Genomic DNA, 23,437 nt, shown 5'->3' on the forward strand with positions numbered 1-23,437 from the left:
CTTGCAATTTAGCATTGTGAGTTAGGCTACTTAGTTGTATCTTAAAAATGATATATATGATGTAATAACAGACTTACTCATTCAGTGGGTAGGCGAATAGCGAATTCGTCTTAAGAACATTACGTCACCCTTACACTGAATAGAGGTTTCAGCAACCATCCAGCAGGTGCGTGCACAGTGGCTAGGCTACATGCTTCTACAGTTCTGTGCACGATTCCCACACTGGTGCAACACCAAAACAATTCCGATTAGCAAATAAAATCTCCTCTCGCTTCTTTCTCCTCTGAGTGAGGGAAATGAGTCGAAAACACCGCGTATACGTGCCGCTGCAACAAGCTGTATATAATTTTATGACGTAATTTGGCACAACAATATTTACAATTTTAATTAGACGGTAGGCTGTCAGTGGCTTGAGGACACGAAACACAATCAGTTACGGAATGGCAGCAGTTAGCGTCACGGAGCCGCTTTGTGAACCTTGTGGATATGATGCAAAATTCAAAGGTAAGACACTTCTGAGTGTAAAGTACAGCATCTTTGCAATAGTCCCGCTGACTGCAAATACACGATTGTCCTGATAAATAAAGCATGTCGTTACAAGGTAAAGCGTACTTCTGAATACAAAGCACATAATGTGTGCAATAGTCCCGTTTGATGTAACTGTATAGTCGGCACACATTCTTCACCAGTAACAATATATGTTAAACGGTAGAACCTTTAATTTGCTTCTTTTGTACGGAATCTTCTGCCCATGTCAATAGTGGTGCCGTAATACCATCTCAAATTTCGCTCGGCTTTGTTTAAAGTATCAAATCACTTTTTTTGTGTCGTTGTCCATTATCATCAGTGGAGGTTTACGTGAAGAAGCCCCTAATGCCCATTCACCTGAGTAGCATACAGGTCGGGATGGAGATGTTGTGCCTCTGTAGCCAGCTTGACCTCCTCATCAGGGCACAGGTGCATCAGGTGAGACGGCCACAGGTGAATCCCTCGGTCTCTATCTGGGGAAAGTGCATTCAGTCTCACAGTTTTGATCATTGTCTCCTGCCCGGTTCTTATCACAGTTCCAAGAACAACTCAAGCAGGACAGCAGCCCAGTGGAGTCAGATTCTTTCCAAAGGCAAGGTGAGCCTCATTTCTCAGCATCATCCTTCTGTATCGTACAGTAAACACCAAGCAATGCAGCCTTATTTGTAAACATCTTCACGCTGGAAATACTCATCAAATTCACACAGGGGCTGAGATTATAGACCGGATGTACCTTTGCTTGGACCACCTGCCAAAACCTTTGCCACAGCTGGAGGTAATATGGCTCTATTAACTAAATTTCTTAATGTAGCATGTGCTATACCACTAATAATGGCAATAATTATGTGAATGTCTAATTGTAATCTCATTTTGTCTCGTGTTCCTGAATGCGAGGCCTTTTTTTTTTATTTTTATTTTTTTTTAAAAAAGGTAAATATATTGCCCGTGGTCTTTTCTGCTTTAGGACTATCTAGATGCTGTGGGATTGTCTACCATGTTTCCGCGTGTGGAAGTATATCTTATACACGGCAGCCCAGTGGACATGTTGGAAAACCCAACCATGGATGGTGAGGGCTGGGGCAATTAATCTGGTGCAGTTAGCCACGCCCACTAACAGTGTGCGGCTCCCGTGTCCCAGCATTTTAGCATAATTTGCCTGATAGATGCTGGGTGGTAATGTTTTAGAACGAACAGCGTTTAAAAACAGTACTCCACCAAGAAAACTATTACATGCAATTACATTTTTAATTCATTTTTATTTGTATAGCACTTTTTACTGAGACACTGTCACAAAGAGTCTTTTGAAGGAAATGGGACACAGGAAAATTAGGAGAGATTTTTAAAAACACTCTCCAAAGGGAGAAACCGGGGGGGGGGGGGGGAATTCTTCTCTTGAATATACTATAGTTGATTTTAGATTTCTTCATTTTCAATAAAATACAATAAAACATATCCAGTGCATTTTCCATTTTCCTTTTGGATCAATCAGGAATACGGACCAGAAAGGTTACATTTTACACTTGAGGTTAGAATGAGCTGCTCTCCAGTTTACAAATATAATTTGTGGTTTAGACAAATTATACAGCCTGCATCCTGTGCAGGGACATACTGAGGTTCTGCAGATTGCTCAACAGCACAAGGGCAGTGTACCACACTACAGTACAACCCATTGATTCAAATTCTGGAATCAAAAGTCTTTGATTCCAAAGTCTATATTTAAGCTGGAATTTGTTTTTGCAGACTACTTTCCTCACATTGGTAAGCTGAACCAGTTACTGGTCCTCAGCCAACAGCTGGAGGATGACGTGAGACACCTGGGCAGCCACAAGTACATAGCCCACCAGCTGGCTGTCGTATACGTGAGTGGAATTCCCCATTAACCTCTGACCTCTTTCTCTCAGAGCCATTTTAACTGACCTGACCAGCAGTCACACGTGACACATCATGGTTTTGTTTTCAGGGACCGACTTGTTGCCGATGCTTATTTTTGGGTCTTGTGTTTTTGGTCTCGCAGCAAGTCCTCAGCTCTTTCAGAGGCATCCTGCCCCTATCCATCCTGAAGAGGGACATTGAAGCAAACTTCAAACAGCTGAAAATGTCCCTGGTGACAGAGGAAGGGTCCAAGGTGGAGCCACAGCTACCCGCATACTACGTCAGCTGGTAAGGGCAAGGTTAAGGAAAGATGACTTGGTCATTGTTTACATTAAATGTGGTAGTAGCCTACTTAATTGCGCTGACTGCTTAGACAATCAGTAGTTACAGATCAAGTATAAGTCTGGGTTTTGGGGGGGGGGGGGTGGTAGTGGCAGGGTAACTCTATACTGAGTACAGTGCCACAACTTCACATCTTAGACAGGTGGATAACAGAATCGAAAGAGCAACTGGCTGCACAAGTTCTAAAGTTCTGGAGAATATGCGTAATAGTATGTGCACCTCTCAGTTCACAGAGGAACTTGCAGAGATGAAACTGGCCTGCTCTCCTAATTGGGCATTCCACTTTGCAAGAAAAATCAACACGGAGGAATTAAGCGTTCTATAAAAACTGTTTAGCATCTTCGTGATTGGTCGGTTGACACGTGTTGTGTGTAATCATTTACAGGTTATTAGGTATTACACACAGAGTTATATCTTCCGTTTCCTCGCTGCCAGAGGAACTGACAGAACCCCTCAGTCCACCCATGGCCTTCATCTCCAGCCTCACATGACGCACGCACTGGCTCTTCTGCAGCTTGCCTTAATGGTGGGTACTGGCAGGCGTCTCGATTACGCTCTACTCGGGAGATATTCGAAAACCTGGCCCCCTGAGGCCAGTATTAATGCTGGTTTTCATTCTTCCCCTCTAATTCGGGACTGATTTACACCTGGGACACCAGAGGAGGTAAATCTCTGGCCAATCAGTTCCATCAATCAATCAATTAAACTATTACGTGGAAAAGAAAACCAGCAGTACCGCTGGCCTCAAAGGCCAGAATTAAGTATCCCTGTCGTGCTGTATACTGTTAAAATTGCTGGGTCAATTATTCTATGTTGGGCCAAGGGTGTGCAGACATTTAACGTACAAGACAAAGCAACCATTGCTTTGTTCAAACATTGTGCAGACATTTTTCATCTTATGTTTAAGAATACAATGTCAAGTTGGTCTCAGCCTGGACTGTGCTAAGGAGAGGAAGTGGTCTCAGCACAGGGGTACTATAAAAAACTGTGTGGTTATTTAAGATGAGCCTTTTCTGTGTGCCAGTCAGATTCTGCTGTGCGTTTACTCGTTTATGCTGTATATTAATTTTGTATCATACTACAGGGGACCCAAAATGATCCAGTATGTCACATGCACGATAAATGCATACTACAACGCACACGTGTATTCTTTGGGCGTGTCATAATGGTCATAACTGGAGATGCTCGGTATTAAAGAAATAATATGAATCTTTCAGTATTACATTACATTATTACATTATAGGCATTTAGCAGACGCTCTTATCCAGAGCGACTTACACAACTTTTACATAGCACTTTACATTGTATCCATTTATACAGCTGGATATATACTGAAGCAATGCAGGTTAAGTACCTTGCTCAAGGGTACAACGGCAGTGTCCTTACTCGGGAATCGAACCTGCGACCTTTCGGTTACAAGCGCAGTTCCTTACCCACTGTGCCACACTCCGTCCTCCAGTATGTATGAACTTTCTGATTTTTATTAAGCACAAGCAAACAAGGAACCACTTTTCAGCTGAATCATCTGTACTCTGCCAGAGGAAACAAGGCACATGGTTGAATGAGCCAAGAGCTAAAGATTTGTCAAAGGTTATTGCAGTCGTTTGAGGCTCTGACCCAAACGTTTGCGACTTGATCTCTCGTGCTCAATAAAATTAGGTGTCATTAAGTTCACCCTTGGGTGTTAAGTTTATTTTTTTATTTTACCTGGGTGAGTGTACTAAGGAAACAGTTCAACATAATGACCAACCTCTGAACAACTGAAGGTGCTGCAACTAGGATTCAAATAATTCCAACTGAAAAATGCACAATTGTTTTTTTCACAGTATCTCTCTACCCAAGCTTATTGTTAAAATAAGAACATAAAAGATTGTTTGTAAAGTGTTCATTGAAAGCAAAACACATGGCCCAGTTTTTCTCAAGCATGACTTTTGTTATTCCATGATTTATAATCGTATATTTATTTTTTAAATAAGGAACTGCTGCCATTTAAAAATTCAAGCCTTATGTGATTCAAAATCTCATTTTAAACAGATACTTATACATTCAAATAAAAATAAGTTGATGTTTTGAGGATCAAAATGGAGACAATTACGATAGTAATTTATTTTACGTTTAACATTTACTTGTAATTTATTGTTATCTCTTTATTAGTAAATCTTAAAATGCCAATTGACGTTGTGAAAAACTGTCAGTATGATCCCAGTCAAGACCCCCCTTTATATTATCCTTGTTGCTATGGGCCATTGCTGGCTTTCTGAACAGGAACTCCTTAAACGTACACCTAGGGTATAAAGTCCCGATCTGATTTCAGGTTTGTAAAATGTCTTGGCCTGAATTCTGCATAGTGGACATTACTGAGTTTCTTCCAACTGAAACCCAACTCAGTTGAATGAAGAGTCAGAGATTAGCATTTTCCTGCGGTGGCGGCAGAGTTGCAGTGTGGTGACCTATGCACTCGAGTTTCCACCTTTGAGCAGACCGTGTAAATCAGGGGTGTCAAACTCCACTCCTGGAGGGCTGCTGCAGTGTCTGCAGGTATTTGTAGTTTCCTTTCAACCCGCAGCCAATCAATGACTCAAAAGTAATTGCCAGTTGTGCTGAAACACAATGAAAGCCAGCAGACACTGCGACCCTCCAGGATTGTAGTCTGAAACCCCCGATATGGACGGTGCCATCAGCTGCTCCTCTACCTCTGCCTGTACTGCACACTGTATTTAACTTAAGTAATCAATTAATACTCCGTTAAAAGATTGCAGACACCATCGCAATACGTTTACATGGGAGTATAAAACTATTGCACTAATCAACAGGGTGAGCTGGTATGAGCTGTGTAAAGTTATCCTGCTTTTGTTTTCATAAGACACATTTTAAGTATTAAAAACATTAAACCTTGTTAAAATGGTGTGTTTAATTGTATTGAATTACGTATGCTAGTATTATCACAATGCATACATTGTGTAAATCCTCGTTTAGATTTAATATAAAAGTACTACTCTGATGGTTTTCGGTCAACAGCAGCTTATTATGCAAGTTGTATTCAATAAAGTGAATATTCTAATTTGTCTCTTTTCAATTTCATTTGCATTGTGAGGCAGATTCGGCAGGTTTTGTGAGGCTGTTGAATTGATACAATATAAACAATACTTACATAAGCACATGTTTTGGATCTTCTGCTTGCAGACGGTTCACAAATCCGTACCTTTTTTAGTTGATCTTCAGACTGGTCAGAGGAGTCGTCCGTGTTTCAGCTGCTTTCAGCTCCTGGACTCCAAACCTTTGTAAAAGAGCTAATATTGACCATTTTCCATAACCATATGGGTTCTGATGCATACAAAATAATGTAATAATGCATTCCGTGCATAGTTCCACTTTGTCCAGGAGGGGGCAGTGTTTCTCCATATTGGAGGTCTGGCCCTAGGACCTCAAGAGAAAACATGCACCGGATTTAGACAATGACCTTATTAATAAAATATAAAATACTCAGATATTATTAGTGCAGTTACCAATTAACTATTTCAGTAGAGCATTCATTATTAAAAAAATGTAATCTTAACATTTCATACTGAACAAGTATGCTTTCCATTAACTCCATTTCCATTAAGTAATTTATGGGAAATCTTGCTACAAACCATATTGTTGATTATTCTGAGATTATCTTGCTGTTGTTGAGAACAATAGTAATTGTCATATATTCAGGCAATTTTTTTTCTGGCTTGATAATGTTTATTTTTTTCCGCAAGAATCATCTGCAGTTCAGTTTTAGCCAGGAATAAAAATGATGTTGAATGAAAATGTGAGAAAGATTCAAGTCAACCTTTTGTATCTAGTTATAACTTGAGAATCCCCATAAATTGTGGCGATCCAGTAATGTTTCACCAAAGTAAAATGTTTGAACAATAGCAAATACACAGAAATATACTGCAGTATGAGGACCAGTTTCAGCTGAGCATAAGACACATTCAATTCAAAATATAATTAATGAAAACACATTACCAGGAATGCTTCAGTTTCATTTGTTTCAGTCAAAATTTGCTTGCATCCAAAACCAAATGAAGTAGGATAACTTAAGTCAGAAAGATAAGCCAGAAACTTCCGTTAATAAGTTCTAATGTTCTGAACCACCAGATTCTTAAGTAGAAATTTGCTCTAGTATTTGCTTCAAGTGTTTCAGATTTAATTTAATAGATTCCCCACATGGGGAAACAGGCATTAAAATGTGAGGAAAACTACATTTCATGAAAAAATGTTCGAAAACATTCGGCTCATCACAAAAAGGGGTTTTATTAGGTGTACGCTAAGGGACAGAGAAGCAGTACAAGGACCTACGGCTTCTCATCGTGCCGATGGCATCCATACACAGGCATCAATACCATACAATGAGGTCTACAGCGCTTGCAAATGACTGAGGCTGCATCCATTTAAAAAGAATACGATTCAACTCAAACTTTAACCTTTTAGTTTTTAGGCGTATTTTAATAAATAAGTAAGTGCCTCCCAGATCCCTCCTTCGGGGGGAAAGGCTCTGGAGTCAGAGTGCTGGATCGGTTGCGCACGGTGATGGAATTCAGTAGGACCAATGAGGAGCAACGGTTCCTCCTCAATACAAAACGAATGCCGAGCTGCCATCCTCAAAGTTCCAATCGTTTGAACTTTGACCTTGCCTGAAGCTGACCTTTTGTAGCACGTCCAAATCACATCACAGCTTTGTATGAAGCAGGCAGACATGGAAGAGCATTTCGGGATAAACCCAGGATTTTCAGTTCCACAAATCGAGTTCACAATTTGGCCTTGTGCTGCAGACAAGCTACTGCCGCCATCACCACGTTACGGTTTTCCAAACCAACGGCTTTCCTGGATGGACGATGTCGAGTTTCAATAGCTGGCGACACTCTATTCTTCTCGGCCCTCGGCCTTATGGGAGTCTGCCATTCGCCGCAGGCCCCAGTCCGGTGTAATGCAGGATTGGTTCGGTTTTCAGTCGGAGCCCGATGTCCGCATGCTGAACTCCATGCTGATGATGGCCTCTACGGCTCCTTTGGAATACATGGACTGCAGAGTTCCAGACTCCAGTTCCAAGTTCCAGCCCTCAGCCTGCAGATCTCTCTGGTCCTGAGCACAGCCCCCAATGTCCGACAGGTGGACACCATGGCGACAGAATCACTCCAAATAAAGTCATTCAGGCCCGGGCTGCGTGACGGCTCTCATTGTGTATAGCGCATGAGTCATTATGGATGATGTCATTACCCCCCAAGAAACCCAGGGCTCTGGGGTGTGTGGAAGTTCACTGGTCTGAAACCTCCCCTGGCGCTGAGCGGCACCTTTCCAAACCAGTCGCAGATGAAGGTCGTCATGGCAGCGTGAGATGAAGGTCGTCATGGCAGAGTGAACTCAAGTGTCCCAAACAGCTTGGGATGGTCTGGGAATGCCACCGCAATGTGCCCACAGCCCACAGCAGAATTAGTGGGTGTGCCATGGGTCGGGCACACCCATACGAGCAGCCCAGCCCAGCCCAGCCCAGCCCCCCCCCTCCCTCCCCAGAGTACCCAAACATAGACACTACCTTAGGCCTAATTCATGGAAAACACTGTTTAATGAATGCTGACAAGTAACACCATCATTTTATAAAAAATAAATACACATTTTTAAAAATCAGAGCTGATGCATCGTACCCTTTGCGTTGCTCCAAGCGTGACGCTCCATCTCATGCCTCGCGGCCCTATGAATGACAGGTCGGCTCCGCCCCTTTTGACCACAGCCAAGAGTAACTTGCACTGAACACAATTCTAATGTGTCAATATTATCTCTTTCCAGACAGAACAGTTTGTTGCGTGTGCAGTAGCTTTCCGTAAATGTTTCTGAGCAAGGGGGATGGTTACACATGTGCAGGGCAGCGTTGTACTGCTTTCAATAATGATTTTGGCTAAAGTAGCAGTTATGACTTCAGTGGGTGAATTAAAGACATTCACTTCTATTAAAGAAATAGTTTATGAATGATTCTGGCAGCTCTTTGTGCCAGTACATCTAAACATTAAATGTTCACACTTGAGTGTTCGAGTGTATTTTAAATACGTCATTTATAGATTAATTTAGCATTTTGTTCCCTGCATTGCTTGGAGACAATATTACAAGAATTCAAGAGCTCAAGCACAAGTACTGTGAATATTCTTTTAAAATAATATTTTAATATATTTTTAAATAATTTAACAAAATCCAAAAGTCACACAAAAGTATGATACAGTACAAAACAATGGAGAACCTCTGAGACTGAAGTACATTATTGTATATTACAAGGCACAGGTGTACTCTAATGTAATAAGGACAGCTGCATAGGTGAGGCATTGTATTATCAGGCACCTGGATTTCTTTTCTTTCTTTTTTTTTCCATAAAAAAACAGTCTGTTACTCTTGAAAATATGCAACAGTCTTGCATTCCGCATGTTAATTTTGGTTAATATCCCTGGAATGTTATATTAGCCAATTTTATGAATGACAAATGAATTGCTTATATATACTTAGTGCACATTCAACAGTTCAAGTGTATTTCAGTGTTGAAGCATTAAGTTCCAGTGCAGTGACCCCCCCTCCCCCCAAAGCCCCCGCCCAATACATTCTGTACACGTATATACCCACCCCCCCCAATCACAGAAATTTGCATAATAAATACTACAAGCACTGCTATGTACAGATGGAACAGCATTCCGCTACTGACCAGTAAAACCGTTACCATGCCGATGTGCCTGTCACTCAAAATCGTACTCGTACTCGTCCAGGTCCAGGCTGCAGGGGGGGGTGGGAATCTGGAAAAAGTGGGTTTTTTCTGTGTGCAGGCCCAACTCGTTAGGGTCAATGGCGTTGTCGTACCTGGAGACGACGAAAAGGAAAAGGGCAGTTCAGACCTCCCTGAACTACACAACATTCAGAAGTTGTGATCCCACTTTTTCTAGAATAAGACAAACCTTGTTAGCATTCAGCACTGTAATGTAGTGATGTGCAGTTCAGCTGTTTAAGTAAATGTCAGTCAGCTCGCTAATCTGTTCGTTTCCTTCTGCCTGTTAAACCTATTCAGTCTAACCACCGTCAGTAAACGGTGTCACTCTTCATTACAATTATTACATTGTTTTAATATTTCCAAATGGCAATTTCAGCTGTTAAATACTCAAAATGATTTTTACTGTAATAGAAAGCCACAGTGAGTTATCAATTCAGAACTGAATTAAATCAAAATTATGTTTACGTTGAAGAGTGCTGTAAAGTCATGTGTGATGTTCTATGCGGCTCTTGCCCAAACTAGCCAATCCTCCCAAGCCTATTGGCAGATTTCCCAAGCTAGTACTTACACAACAATTCAAAGGGGGGAGGAAAAAAATAAAATAAAGTTGCAAATTGCCATGCAATTCTGGTATGACTCAATGTCTGAGTTGGTAAACTAAGTTTAAAAATAATATTTGGAAAGTACCCATTTTCGCAATTCTGGGAAATCTCTACCATACACTATAACTAAAACAAAAAGCCTATTGTCTGTATCGAGCTGTCAGCAACTGTAAATAAACCCCTTCCATTACCACAACACTTCACAGTTCTGCATCTTTCGTTTCTTTACAGCACAGATGTCAAAACAACATCTAGTGCTTGGGGAGAACACACCCTTATGTTCCTCAATAAAGTCACTAGCTGCTGAAGTGCCTCAGTGTGTTGAGGAAACCCTACAATGAACAGGAATTAGCGGTGAGAATTTCAAAGCCTTTTCTCCCTGGACGAAGGCTGTTCACCCTGGCCCCTGAAAGGTGATACTCAAGAATTTCAAAAACTTTCAGAAGACACTGGCTAGAGCGATTATAGTCACAAAAATAACTGCTCATAGGACCTGAAACACCGGGTGCACTGAGCTGATATGACTTCAGCAGGCATGCACCGAAAGTTCTTCAAAAGCCGCAGCGAGCTGAAGTGTGACCGAGTTTAACCAGCCAAATATTCTGTAGCGCGCAGCTCGCTGCACGAACAAATCACTTTGTGAACTGCATGCTGCTGCACCAATGCATGTGGCTCTACTTTCACTACACATTTCCCACTGAAAAGATCAGTGAACTGTATACAGTTTCCATTTAAACACGGAGGAGTGAAGACCAGATATCACCGATCACCCTCCTGCCCCCTACACCCGAGTGTCTTACCTGCCCCCCTACACCCAAGCGTCTAAACTGCCCCCTACACCTGAGTGTCTTACCTGGCCCCCCACACCAAGCGTCTAAACTTCCCCCTACACCCGAGTGTCTTACCTGCCCCCCTACACCCAAGCATCTAAACTGCCCCCTACACCCGAGTGTCTTACCTGCCCCCCTACACCCAAGCGTCTAAACTGCCCCCTACACCTGAGTGTCTTACCTGCCCCCCTACACCCAAGCGTCTAAACTGCCCCCTACACCTGAGTGTCTTACCTGCCCCCCTACACCCAAGCGTCTAAACTGCCCCCTACACCCGAGTGTCTTACCTGCCCCCCTACACCCAAGCGTCTAAACTGCCCCCTACACCCGAGTGTCTTACCTGCTCCCTACACCTGAGTGTCTTACCTGCTCCCTACACCAAGCGTCTAAACTGCCCCCTACACCCGAGTGTCTTACCTGCCCCCCTACACCCAAGCGTCTAAACTGCCCCCTACACCCGAGTGTCTTACCTGCCCCCCTACACCCAAGCGTCTAAACTGCCCCCTACACCCGAGTGTCTTACCTGCTCCCTACACCTGAGTGTCTTACCTGCTCCCTACACCAAGCGTCTAAACTGCCCCCTACACCCGAGTGTCTTACCTGCCCCCCTACACCCAAGCATCTAAACTGCCCCCTACACCCGAGTGTCTTACCTGCCCCCCTACACCCAAGCATCTAAACTGCCCCCTACACCCGAGTGTCTTACCTGCCCCCCTACACCCGAGCATCTAAACTGCCCCCTACACCCGAGTGTCTTACCTGCCCCCCTACACCTGAGTGTCTTACCTGCTCCCTACACCAGAGTGTTCTCCCTAACTATGGCCTCTCCTCCACACAGCCTGGCTCTTGAACCTGCTGCAACCCCACAGACTTGCTACACAGAACCCGTCAAATGGGCTTGCCTTCCCCAACCCTTTCATATGGGTTCAAAAGCTGAACAGCCGCCACACACCCAAACAGGACATCGCATTTCCCGCCTACCAGACGCAGCGATATACATGCCGGCAATTAAGTTGTGCGAGTAAAGATGCCGTTTTAAACGCAGCGTGCCCACAACAGCGCGCGCGAGTAACGAAGCGGCGTCCCACCCATCGCACTGCTCGTTGGCCGTCTCCTCCGCCACCAGGATGTCGTACTCCTCCGCGGCGTACTTCTCCCAGTCCGAGACGTCCTGGCCCTCGGGCTCTCCCTCCTGCAGGGACACGGACCATTACCCATCAGCCCTCACTCCCCCCCCCCCCCCTCAGTCAGCACGGAGCTCCGGGTCTAACTCGTTTACCGTGCCAGAGGAGGGATCCTGCTCGTGGTACAGGTACTTCTCGATGTTGAAGAACGTGTTGAAGAACACGTGGGACAGTTTGCACCTCTTCAGGTCGTGGAGGGTGATCTTTCCTGAGAACAGCAGGGATGCCAAATCAGGGGCGGTAATGACATCTGCATATTCAACGAATGAGGCTACTCCACACATGGCAGTGAAACTGAGGACACTTCAATGTAATAAAATTTACTGTGCGCAGATTATACAACGCAACCTATCACACAACACAGAATATATTTTTATTTGAGATTTCACAGGGTAGATATCAGTAAAAGGAACCTAGATGTGAAATTTAAATTAAAATGTGTATTTTTTTATAGAATGATAGTGTTACTTGTCAGCATTCATTAAAAAAAAAGTTTCCACGTCGGGGGCCAGTACTTCAAACAAAATAAATTGGGGGCAAAGATTGCGGTAGGTCGTCTCAACACCAAGACACAATTACAGGTAGCTAGCATGCAGTGGTCTACATAAGCACAATACATTCACAGATGTCTGTCCTTTCACTCAAAGAAGAATATACACGACTGCAGCACACCTACGTTGGAGCATGCAAATATTTTGAGGTTGCGCTAGCTGCATGCAAAACCACTTCAAACTAAAACAACTAGGCAGTGCAAGAGACCAAGATACAATACAAGAAAAAAAAAAACACTGAGGTTATCTGAGCAGACAGCATTGACAAGAAATGCTGTTTGGTCTGAATACCACATGGGAACTACACCTTCACAGTGTCACGCATTCAGTATTAAAAACAACCGCCAGTTTGGTTTAAAATAGACGACGTGAGTAATATTTTTGAGTAAGTTTGAAGCAGTGAAATAAAGTTTCAAAAAAGATTTATGAGCACCTGCAAAATCATTTACACATGAAAAGGGTCAACCAAATACTGAACCCTGTTCATAATACCATGAACAATCCACATTCCACTTATCTTTATCATTACATTACAGGCATTTAGCAGACGCTCTTATCCAGAGCGACTTACACAATTTTTTACATAGCATTTACATTGCATCCATTTATACAGCTGGATATACAGGTATACTGAAGCAATGCAGGTTAAGTACCTTGCTCAAGGGTACAACGGCAGTGTCCTAACGGGGACTCGAACCTACGACCTTTAGGTTACAAGACCAACTCCTTACCCAATATACTACACTGCCGCACTTTAGCACAGCACTACAAAAAGTGCAACATTAGTAAGGATGTTGGCATCAACAACAAAATATCAGGAGAAGATGATGTTCTGACGAAGACAAGGAGCCAAACTGAATCACAGGTTAGATTAGCGTTTCTACGAACGGGTCGAGGGGTCGAGGTGCCGAGGTCATGCCCTCAGGTTTTTTCGGGCCTGGTGCTCCAGGGTGTTTTGGCGGGCACTTACCTGGGACGGCGGGCCTCACCAGGTCCAGCATTTGGCACAGACAGTCCTCAAAGGGCAGGGACTCGATGGCCATGGTCTCCAGCTTCTGGCACTGCTCCTGGTAGAAGTGCTCCAGCTCGTACATGGACAGAACTCCGTCCCCATCCAGATCCATGCACCGAAACCAGTACTCTATACTGCAGGGCAGGGACAGGTTCATCATGGGCTCAGTCGCAGCAGATGAGGATTTATTTCTTATTAGCTAACCCAGGGGTAGTAAATTTCCACTATACACAATATATATATATATATATATATATATATATATATATATGGGGTCAAGTATTACATTACCAAAAGTATTTTACGTTGTAATGACGTAGGAGAGAAAGTCTTGTAATACACATAGTTTCATGTGTGTAACGTGGCAGGCTACACGCTAAATGTCAGCATTTTATTCTGAACCTCCCAGTTTCCTCTCCTCTGCTGATGCCAAATGAAACCTGTTGATGCTCCAGGGGAAAATGGTGGCGTCTATGTAAACCCCGTAGAACGATCGCTCATAAAATCACGAGTGACAGCACACCTGGTGGTGGTTCTTTTGTCCTCCTCGGAGATGAGGAACCACACAAAGTCTGCATAGCTCATTCTTCCCTCTCTATGCACTTTCTTGTCCCTGAAAAAAGGAAAGACAGACTGAGGATCTGGCAACCACACGCTGCTCCTCAGTGGCTATGAGTGAGTGACGAATGATCCAAACCAACCAACCGAACGAGAGGAATGGTTTGCTCACCTGGTGACTGTCCCGGAGAATATCCGTTCAATCATCCTGAGAGAAATAGCTGTGACAAAATAAAAATTTAAAAAAGACCACGATGGAATCATGCATATTCTGAGCTGCACCACATTCATAGAGCAAGAAAGTAACTCAGCTTCACTGAAACATGATGCAAGTGAATTAATTTGATCTGTTTTTTAATCTTTCAGTTCATTGGCACTTCAAGTCAACATTTTTGTTTTTTAACATTACAGCACCCAGGAAAGTGAATGTCAAAACTAATGGAACAAAAGAACCGGCACTCATTGTCCTACTGATCCCAGTTCCTCTTCTGTAATACCATTGTACCACAACTCAAAGCGGTTACACATGGTATGGAAAAACCCAGAGGGCTAATTAAGGAGAAATCAAACATTTAATGGGTTTATATTGTGAGTGGCCAACAGCACAACCACATCCGCATTCTTAACATCACTCCAATGAAGCGGATAAGGGGACAGGGGAGGATCACCTTGGTCGTTGTGCCGAGCGAGGTCTCTCTTGTCTATGTACAGGTCGTGGTCTGTGTCCAGCTCCCAGAACTTACAGTAGATGACGTAGAAATGTTCATAGGAAAAATACTCAGTGAGCTGGTTCACATCATCATCCTCCTCCAGCAGGGCCACATTCTGTCAGGTCACAAGCGTATAAAAATGAATAAAATCAGGGAGGGAGTGTAGCATAATTTAGGGAGCCGAGGTTGTAGCTCCAGATTATACAGGCCATTCTCAGCTAGCTGGCAATGCCGCTGTACCCTTGAGCAAGGTAACGGACCCAAACTGCTTCAGTAATTATCCATCTGTCAACTATGTGTAAGACTATAATAAGCTTAGATAAGAAAGTCCTCCATTGCCAAAATGTGAAGTAGTTACACCGAATGATTGCACTGAATAGCATTCACTGAAAAAAAAACTAAATAGCAAAAGACTACAAGCCTTAATTGCTTGATTCTAATTTACAGCAGAATCGTTGCACTGGAAGAGGTAAAGAGTTGGCTCAGCCAAAATCTTAAGAGCAAAATTGAACCCGTGATAGAAGTAAACCAGAATAACACTTGGTACTTCCAAAAAAATTTTTTAAAAATTTTTTTTTAAATAGCCCATTTAATCCCATCCCAAGTGGTCTGCTTCTCTTCATCTCTCCAGTACAGCAGCTAAGCCATAACAACCTGCAGCATCGTGAGATGGAACTGCTTACAGGCAGAGCATGCCAACTGGAGATCAGTGCAGACACCGACCATCTCTAAAAACAAACTACAACGTTCCCGTGGAAACCATCATACGGTAAGACCTGGACACCGTCGCTGTAGCGTAGCACCAAGAAAGAGAGCAGCTAAGGAAGAAGAGGAAAGAAAGAAAGAAGGAACAAAGGAAGAAAGAAAAATGGACAAACCTGTAGAAAGCTGCTTTTCCTGAGTTCTGAACACGTGATTCTTCCCGTCCATGACCTATTCACATTGTAAAATATCCTCTGAACAACCTGCCAACCGGGGGGAAACAGAGTGGAGAATCATGTCAGAAATACCTCAATGGAAATACAAAGCACATCTTCACTGAACGAATGGTACGCCAAACAGGAAAATTATATCCCAGTACATTTCTTTTGTTGGTCTGAAAAATAAGCATGTTGTTAAATTGCACATCTGCGCAAAATTTTAAGTGGTTTATAAAGCACCTTTTAGACATGAAGGTACAGCTCACAGTGCTGTACATTACATACGCTAAACATGGCTTTGAACTTGAACACAAACATAAAGTCTATATGGGGCCATGGTAACACCCTCACAAATCATAACTAACATTTATAACTACACAGCTCCAAAGGAATGTTCACAGTTTAACTGTCAACATCATAGCAGACAACATCTGAAAGAGAACAGACAGACAGATTGTTCCTGTTTTGGTGAATCGGGTTCACCGATTGGTCGAGGAAGGACGCTGAAAGGTTACCACGTGAACGTGAGAGCACACGGGCCTTCACTACTCACTGTTGTGATGTAGCGAGAGTGAAAATCAGAAGCTTCCTTCAGAAACAGGAGGCCGGTGTGCGAGTTCACCACATCCTGAAAAACACGTCAACACGAACTGCGTTATCAGCTCTTTACCCCCCTCCCCCCCCCTCCACACACTGCAACTACGCAGCGCTTCCCTGGGTTTTCCCCCCCCAAATTAAGAGCGCGAACTCCGGGCGAAGGGTTAAGGGGCCATGTGACTGATCACGAAACGGCAGCGATTCCGGCCTTCGGGCGCTTGATGAACACACCTGCAGCTGAGCTCACTGTCCACACGTCCCTGTTAAACCTCTCGTACTGCAGAGAGGATTCTGAACGTACTCCACAAACGCAGGTCATCAAAGCCACTGCGGCCTCCTTCTCCCCCCCCTTTCTCAAATGCGGCCTCCTTCTCCCCCCCCTTTCTCAAATGCGAATTTTTGACGTATGCGCGTGAGGGAAGTGAAAGCCTCTTACGGTGTTTTCAGACAAACACAATGCCCCTTTGACCCTTTCCCCTGCAAAATCGAATGATAGAAAAAACCCATAAATCATTCCTCTGGGGTGGGTGGAGGGGTTCGGGGCGGTGGGGGGGGGGGGGGGGGGGGGGGGGGGTCAGATTGACTCTGCAGCAATACTTATTCCATTCATCAAAACAGTCAAAGCAATGGGGGGGGGGGGGGGGTGGGCTGAAAGATATGAATTAAACTAGTGGAGCTGGAAAGTGGTCCCCACTGTAAGAGCAGGAGGCATGCTGGGCTGGGTGGCCCTGCAGTGGGATCCTGAACACCAATGAGCCAATGAGCACTCTCACACAGGCACAGCAAACCCCCCCCCCCCCCCCCCCCCCCCCCACTCAGTCAAACCCTCTGTGCTGCCCACGGCAACCAAAGAAGCTATCCAGAGCATCTCCTGACACACATTCTACTCTGCTCTACATGGCTCACTTAATGGTGTGGTCTGGTGTGGAGCCAAGTTCTACCAGACCAGGCAGGCCGTGCATAGATTTAAGCGAACACATGCAAAACGGACATTTTTTAAAATGGCTTAAGAAATGTGATGAGTGGTTTCCCAAGACAATCCCACAGAAGAGCATGGCCTTGAACACAGCCTACCACCCACCTCCCTTTCAAAACGCTCTGAAGAAATCAGACAGGACAGACACGGGAAAGCAGACATTTCCCACTTTTCCATCACCATCAGAAGCCATCGACTTCAGAGACCCCACTCGTGGGACTCGGGGGGTGAACCCCGACACCCCCCCCCCCCCCCAACCCCCCAACACCCCCCCACCCCCACCCCCACCCCCACCCCCCAACACTCTGCCCCATACCTGCAGGAATGGGATAAAGTCTTCTTGTTCCAGATAATTACAGCCAGGCTTGGCCAAAAGGTGGACAAATTTGGCCGCGTCATCGTGACAGGTCTGCAGTACCCTGAAAAGGAAGGAACAGATGGTTTCAGATGGCCCCGCCCACCGAGGGAACAGCACGGATCCAGAGATCACTTCCTGCAGATACACTACAGCCGTTCCCTCAACATTAACTAGACATTACAGTAACTCCCCATGCCATCACCGACAGCACAGAAATACTACATTAATGAACTGATTCTGTACACAATCATTACATCGCTGCAGAACGCAGTATATTTCAAAGGGCCCATTAATTTCACACTGTCTGTACGTTTAACATACTACCCCCACTGTGGGCTTATTTCATGCATACAACACAATGAAGAATGAGATCCTTCACTTACAACCCTACAACCGTTAAAAAAGAGACCTAAAAATGCCCGTAAATGCACCAATTATCAGCTGAGGCGATTGTTTTGCCAACAGCTTAACCCCGAAAATGGAAAAAAAAAATAAATAAAACGGCGTTTAACAAAAACTCCAGTGTCTCACTTCCTCCACATGGCGATGAACTTGTGAACGGAGACAAATCCCGTCCTGTCGCCCCCAGCTGAGTAGAACAATGGAGCTTTCCAATAGAGGGGGCACTCGCAGGCCTGCGAAAGAAACAACAGCTTCAGCAAAGACCTCGACACAGACCTGCAAAATGAACAACAGCTTCAGCAAAGACCTCAACACAGACCTGCAAAATTAACAACAGCTTCAGCAAAGACCCCGACACAGACCTGCAAAATCAACAACAGCTTCAGCAAAGACCCGAACACTCACAGGTCTGCAAAAAAGAGCAAAAGCTTCAGCAAAGACCTCGACCCAGACCTGCAAAATTAACAAGAGCTTCAGCAAAGACCTCGACACAGACCTGCAAAATGAACAAGAGCTTCAGCAAAGACCTCGACACAGACCTGCAAAATTAACAAGAGCTTCAGCAAAGACCTCGACACAGACCTGCAAAATTAACAAGAGCTTCAGCAAAGACCCGGACACTCACAGGCCTGCAAAAAAGAACAAAAGCTTCAGCAAAGACCTCGACACAGATCTGCAAAATTAACAAGAGCTTCAGCAAAGACCTCGACACAGACCTGCAAAATTAACAAGAGCTTCAGCAAAGACCTCGACACAGACCTGCAAAATTAACAAGAGCTTCAGCAAAGACCTGGACACAGACCTGCAAAATTAACAACAGCTTCAGCAAAGACCTCGACGCAGACCTGCAAAATTAACAAGAGCTTCAGCAAAGACCTCGACACAGACCTGCAAAATTAACAACAGCTTCAGCAAAGACCTCGACACAGGCCTGCGAAAGAAACAACAGCTTCAGCAAAGACCTCGACACAGACCTGCAAAATTAACAAGAGCTTCAGCAAAGACCTCGACACAGACCTGCAAAATTAACAAGAGCTTCAGCAAAGACCCGAACACTCACAGGCCTACAAAAAAAGAACAAAGGCTTCAGCAAAGACCTGGACACTCACAGGCCTACAAAAAAAGAACAAAGGCTTCAGCAAAGACCTGGACACTCACAGTCCTGCAAAAAAAGAACAAAGGCTTCAGCAAAGACCTGGACACTCACAGTCCTGCAAAAAAAGAACAAAGGCTTCAGCAAAGACCTGGAGACTCACAGGCCTACAAAAAAAGAACAAAGGCTTCAGCAAAGACCTGGACACTCACAGTCCTGCAAAAAAAGAACAAAGGCTTCAGCAAAGACCTGGAGACTCACAGGCCTAAAAAAAAAGAACAAAGGCTTCAGCAAAGACCCAGAGTGTATGACTCCCACAGAGCAGCCAACACCAGACTGCCCACATTGTTCTTTTTCCAGTGAAAGCGACAAACAAACAAACAAACAAACAAAAAACACTTATTGGCACTTAATGGAAATTATAATGTCAAGCGAAGACAAAAGTGAGTTTAAAAAAATACAAAGAAAAAAAAGATCATTTCGAAGTGATTCGGTCAAAACTAAAAATGGTGAACGAGATCGTTAAAGCGGGCACTGGTAGGAGGAACACTGCCATATCCGAAATCATGACACCACACGGCAGGAAGTAAATGCACCCGAATGCTGCAAATTCACACCGCTGTCTTTAGAAAGCTGCAAGCTGCAGTTCTCATTCGTCTGCTGACCTATGCCACCAAGGCCTATGCCACAAAAGTGTTTTCACGCCGAGATGGGTCTGCAAGTCGGTGCAAACACTTTGAAGAGCAAACGCAAAGAAAAGAAAAAAAGCACAGGGCAAAGGTTTACCGCAGGGCTACTGGGCTAGATGACAAACACCTTGCGGCTGCTAAACTAAAAAGGTGTCTGCGTCTCTTTTTAAAGTACAAGCGATCGTTGGGGGAAAATGTGTTCCGACACGTATCACACAAAAGTCTTTACAGCATTCGCAGGCTGTAAAGCACATTCTGCTGTATTGTCTGAAAGAATGCTACATAGAAAGAGTGCTACACACTTGTGATTATTATTATTATTATTATTATTAATAACAGGCATTCCTCCAATAAATTCTCATTCTGGTAGAAATAAGGTGAATACATTTTTTTTAATTTTTTTAAAACCCAGTTTCATCCCTGAGAATTCACGCATCACTTTAAACCCAGTGTCATTCTTAAGGAGTCCTCATGTGGCCAAGCCCAGCAAGAACACAAGTGGCTGTTTTCGCCACTGAATTTAGTTCAGAAAAGCGAAACTTTACATCAGTCGCTCACTCGCCTCTGATCCAAAAGCCGAAAAAGCCTCGACTGGCGAGAGCAGGGGCGGGTTTGAGAAGCTGTCAAACACTCGCCGTTTACTTAAGCAGTGGCATGAATAAACAGCAGAGAGCAGTGATTACACCCTGCAAACGGCACTGTTTACAGGGATAATACAGTTCACACCCAGCCGCCAATTTTATTTCGACCCCTATGGGTCACCAGTTGCATACCTCAGCGTAGGTGGTGATGGTATTTTTTAGTGGACGGGGACGGGGGGGGGGGGGGTGAAGGGGGTCAAACTTGCAAACAGTTATAAGCTCGAGTTAATTACGCTAATGAAAATGATTTTGCCGGGTGACTGGAGACCGGCCGCGTTGTGAGATCGCGCTCACCTTGGCAACCTTCCCCATGTCCTCAATGGTGGCCCTTTCATTGGGGAATTGCGAAAATATTTTCTCAACCCTGGAAATGAGAGTGTCGATGTTGAGGTTGGCCTCGGGCCGTCCGCGGGGGAAGTAGAACTTCGGAATGCTTTCGCTCAACGCCGGCGTAATTGGCTCCTCTTTCTTGACCTGCGCCTGCCGAAAAAAAACACACCGAAATAAAACACCGTTAGCCGGGAGCTTCGGCCGCAGCGCACACTTCCCCGCTCCGATTTAAAAAGGATCACTGTTGCTCCGCAAAATCCAGTCTCTCTGAACCTTTTTTTCCGTAGCAGCTTTCAATTAAAACGTGCGGTGTGAGGCGGTGGCTCAGGCGAAACGCCACACCGAGGCTCGCTCTGGAAGAGGCCGACCGCAGCAGTGCTTCAGTGCTGAGGAACAAAAAACGTCACCTACAGAATCCAAGACTTATTTAGACTGAACAGTACTTATACACAAACATATCTGAACAACCAATACAAAGACCCATACAAAAACCAGTATGAAACACATAATGATTTGCTATCAAACGGGGTGGGGGGGGGGGGGGGGTTTGCAGGCTGTTACCGGCACAGTAAACAGAAATGCACTGAGCTGATAAACACAGTCAATGAGTTGAATAACTGTGGGTCCCTGCGTTTTAAATTTGGATTGATTTTTTTTTTTTGCGACACTGCAAACCTTCTCCTTCAGGAGCTGCGGTCAATGTTCAGTCAGTGGGCAGCCATGTTTACTAAAGGTCAGCTGACTATTAGAGAACACTGTTTTTTTTTTTCTTTAAAAAAAAAAAAAAGAAAAGAAAATGATCAGGCTGAGCTTTAATGCGCCTAAAATGAACTGTGAAACGCGTTACCAAGCTGTGACTGGCACAGCTACGGGCTGCAGAAACAAGGCCCCGCCCACAACAGCCACAAAGGACTGAGGAAGGAGGCCAAGTTTGGTCAGGGACGAGACAGCGAACAGAGATATCCAGCGACACTTGGTCTCGGTCTTACCGCAATCACGACCCATCACACTTGCGGAAGCCGCTGTTGGCACGCAGAGATGCTACAGATTAACCAGGCCAACTTGAATGCTATCGACTTGCCGAGAACCCCATGTGGGGCAAGACATCGCAAAACACGCACTTCACTGAACAACTCAGTGGAAGGGGACTAAAAAAAGCATCGGGATCAGGAAAGGATTGGAAACTGGAAAGGACTCGGCCACACCAACCCAACCGTCTTTGCAGCCAGTTAACATACCAAGAAACTGTATTTACAACAATCCATAAAATGCACTCCTAAAACCAGAATTGGCACTTCACTGGGCTTTGTCAATTATCAACCCATGATTTTAACCCTTTTGAAGAGTAGGTTTTTTTTTTTCCCCCAGAATGTTTTTTTCCTAAATTTTAAGTCGATGTTCTAGAACTCCATTACTTTCAATCACCGGTAGTGACTGTCACATCAGCATTAGAACGCTCAGCTGAGAACGTTCCACTAACATTTGAGATCTAAAATATTCCATGGATACCGTGGCCTAGCTACAGGAATACCGGGCCCTAACGACCATTTGTCCCGAGACTTCCGTTATTAACCCCGTGTGTGTTCTCGGTGCCCCAGACCTGCGACCCCCGTGACTCCCTGCGTTTTTTCAGAACGGCTGTTCTGTGGGCGCTCCGAGCAGATCGGTAACCTAAAACCCAAAAATGTTTCGGCGGCGGGGAGCAGCTGTTCGAAGTTGGTCTGTGTGGCCCAGCAGGCCCCCGCGTGGGGAGCAGAGCCCCTCCAGCCCGGGACAGGTACATCTGTGTGCCCGGAACTTTAAGGGCCCAGGCATTCCAGGCCACGTTACTCCAGAGACGTCCGTTAAGGTACACAACAAGCACCGTAAGAGAAGTGAACATTACAGTTAACAAGCCACATTACAGAAGGCACTCTGAGTGCCTAATGATGGAACGATCAAACCTCGCGAAGGATCTTTTAAGGGACTTTCAAAAGGCAGAAAGTTTCACATTTATATTCACGTTTAGAAACCTGTAAGTAGTGCAGGCCTCAGAGTCTCATCGTTCTGAACTAGCGGAAGGGACGCACTGCGGTTCAGCAGAGTATAAAATAGTGCCAGTTTAATGATAACTTTTCAAACAACCAACTGGCCTAAATCACAGGCTTCAAGCAGAAGCAGTTTCCATTTTCCCTAAACAGAATACAATACAACTTTAAAACAAGCACTGACACTACTAAAATTTTACAGAGAGACTGACCTCAATTTCATTTTTAATATTTAGCTTATTCACACAAAACGTGTGAACACTATAGTAAATTCTCCATAACGCATACACAACCAAACAAATGTTCAAAGTACTTATCCCAGCAAATGGTCAGATAGGCTTATCATAAGCTGAAACAAACCTCTTAATACGCTTTAAACTAGTCTAAACAACTTGACAGACTACACCACACATAGCATGATGTGCCAGACATGTGCTCACACT

General features: G+C 44.4%; 2 protein-coding genes across 6 annotated transcripts in view; one reads left to right on the forward strand and one right to left on the reverse strand.

Annotated features, from left to right (window-relative positions):
- The first annotated feature begins 58 nt into the window (after window positions 1–58).
- Window positions 59–3,940, forward strand: si:ch211-218d20.15. The gene is made up of 8 exons (XM_035393103.1): window positions 59–504; window positions 848–966; window positions 1,065–1,125; window positions 1,236–1,303; window positions 1,493–1,595; window positions 2,269–2,387; window positions 2,543–2,688; window positions 3,128–3,940. The coding sequence occupies exons 1-8, from the start codon at window positions 441–443 to the stop codon at window positions 3,231–3,233; spliced, it is 786 nt and encodes a 261-aa protein (XP_035248994.1). The 5' UTR covers window positions 59–440; the 3' UTR covers window positions 3,234–3,940.
- A 4,956-nt stretch (window positions 3,941–8,896) lies between these two features.
- The window catches only part of ppp2r3b (protein phosphatase 2, regulatory subunit B'', beta), an 84,541-nt gene continuing 70,000 nt past the window's right edge, over window positions 8,897–23,437 (reverse strand). For all 5 annotated transcript variants that reach the window (XM_035393843.1, XM_035393845.1, XM_035393846.1 and 2 more), the window contains 12 exons: window positions 20,932–21,117; window positions 18,344–18,447; window positions 17,771–17,873; window positions 16,435–16,509; window positions 15,840–15,926; window positions 14,920–15,076; window positions 14,424–14,472; window positions 14,217–14,306; window positions 13,652–13,827; window positions 12,226–12,338; window positions 12,035–12,138; window positions 8,897–9,606 (listed from right to left, as the gene is read on the reverse strand). In XM_035393843.1, coding sequence (XP_035249734.1) covers window positions 9,486–9,606; window positions 12,035–12,138; window positions 12,226–12,338; window positions 13,652–13,827; window positions 14,217–14,306; window positions 14,424–14,472; window positions 14,920–15,076; window positions 15,840–15,926; window positions 16,435–16,509; window positions 17,771–17,873; window positions 18,344–18,447; window positions 20,932–21,117 — 1,365 coding nt within the window. In that variant the 3' untranslated portion in view covers window positions 8,897–9,485. The remainder of the gene's footprint in view (window positions 9,607–12,034; window positions 12,139–12,225; window positions 12,339–13,651; window positions 13,828–14,216; window positions 14,307–14,423; window positions 14,473–14,919; window positions 15,077–15,839; window positions 15,927–16,434; window positions 16,510–17,770; window positions 17,874–18,343; window positions 18,448–20,931; window positions 21,118–23,437) is intronic.

The sequence above is a fragment of the Anguilla anguilla genome, chromosome 15, assembly GCF_013347855.1.
Source record: "Anguilla anguilla isolate fAngAng1 chromosome 15, fAngAng1.pri, whole genome shotgun sequence".
Classification (NCBI taxonomy): domain Eukaryota; kingdom Metazoa; phylum Chordata; class Actinopteri; order Anguilliformes; family Anguillidae; genus Anguilla; species Anguilla anguilla.

Excerpts from the sequence above, each read along its gene's own strand:
- si:ch211-218d20.15 (XM_035393103.1), top strand. The coding sequence starts at position 441 with ATGGCAGCAGTTAGCGTCACGGAGCCGCTTTGTGAACCTTGTGGATAT. Across the intron at positions 505-847 it reads ATATGATGCAAAATTCAAAG|TGGAGGTTTACGTGAAGAAG; the intron begins GTAAGACACTTC and ends CATTATCATCAG. Across the intron at positions 2,388-2,542 it reads ACCAGCTGGCTGTCGTATAC|CAAGTCCTCAGCTCTTTCAG; the intron begins GTGAGTGGAATT and ends TTGGTCTCGCAG.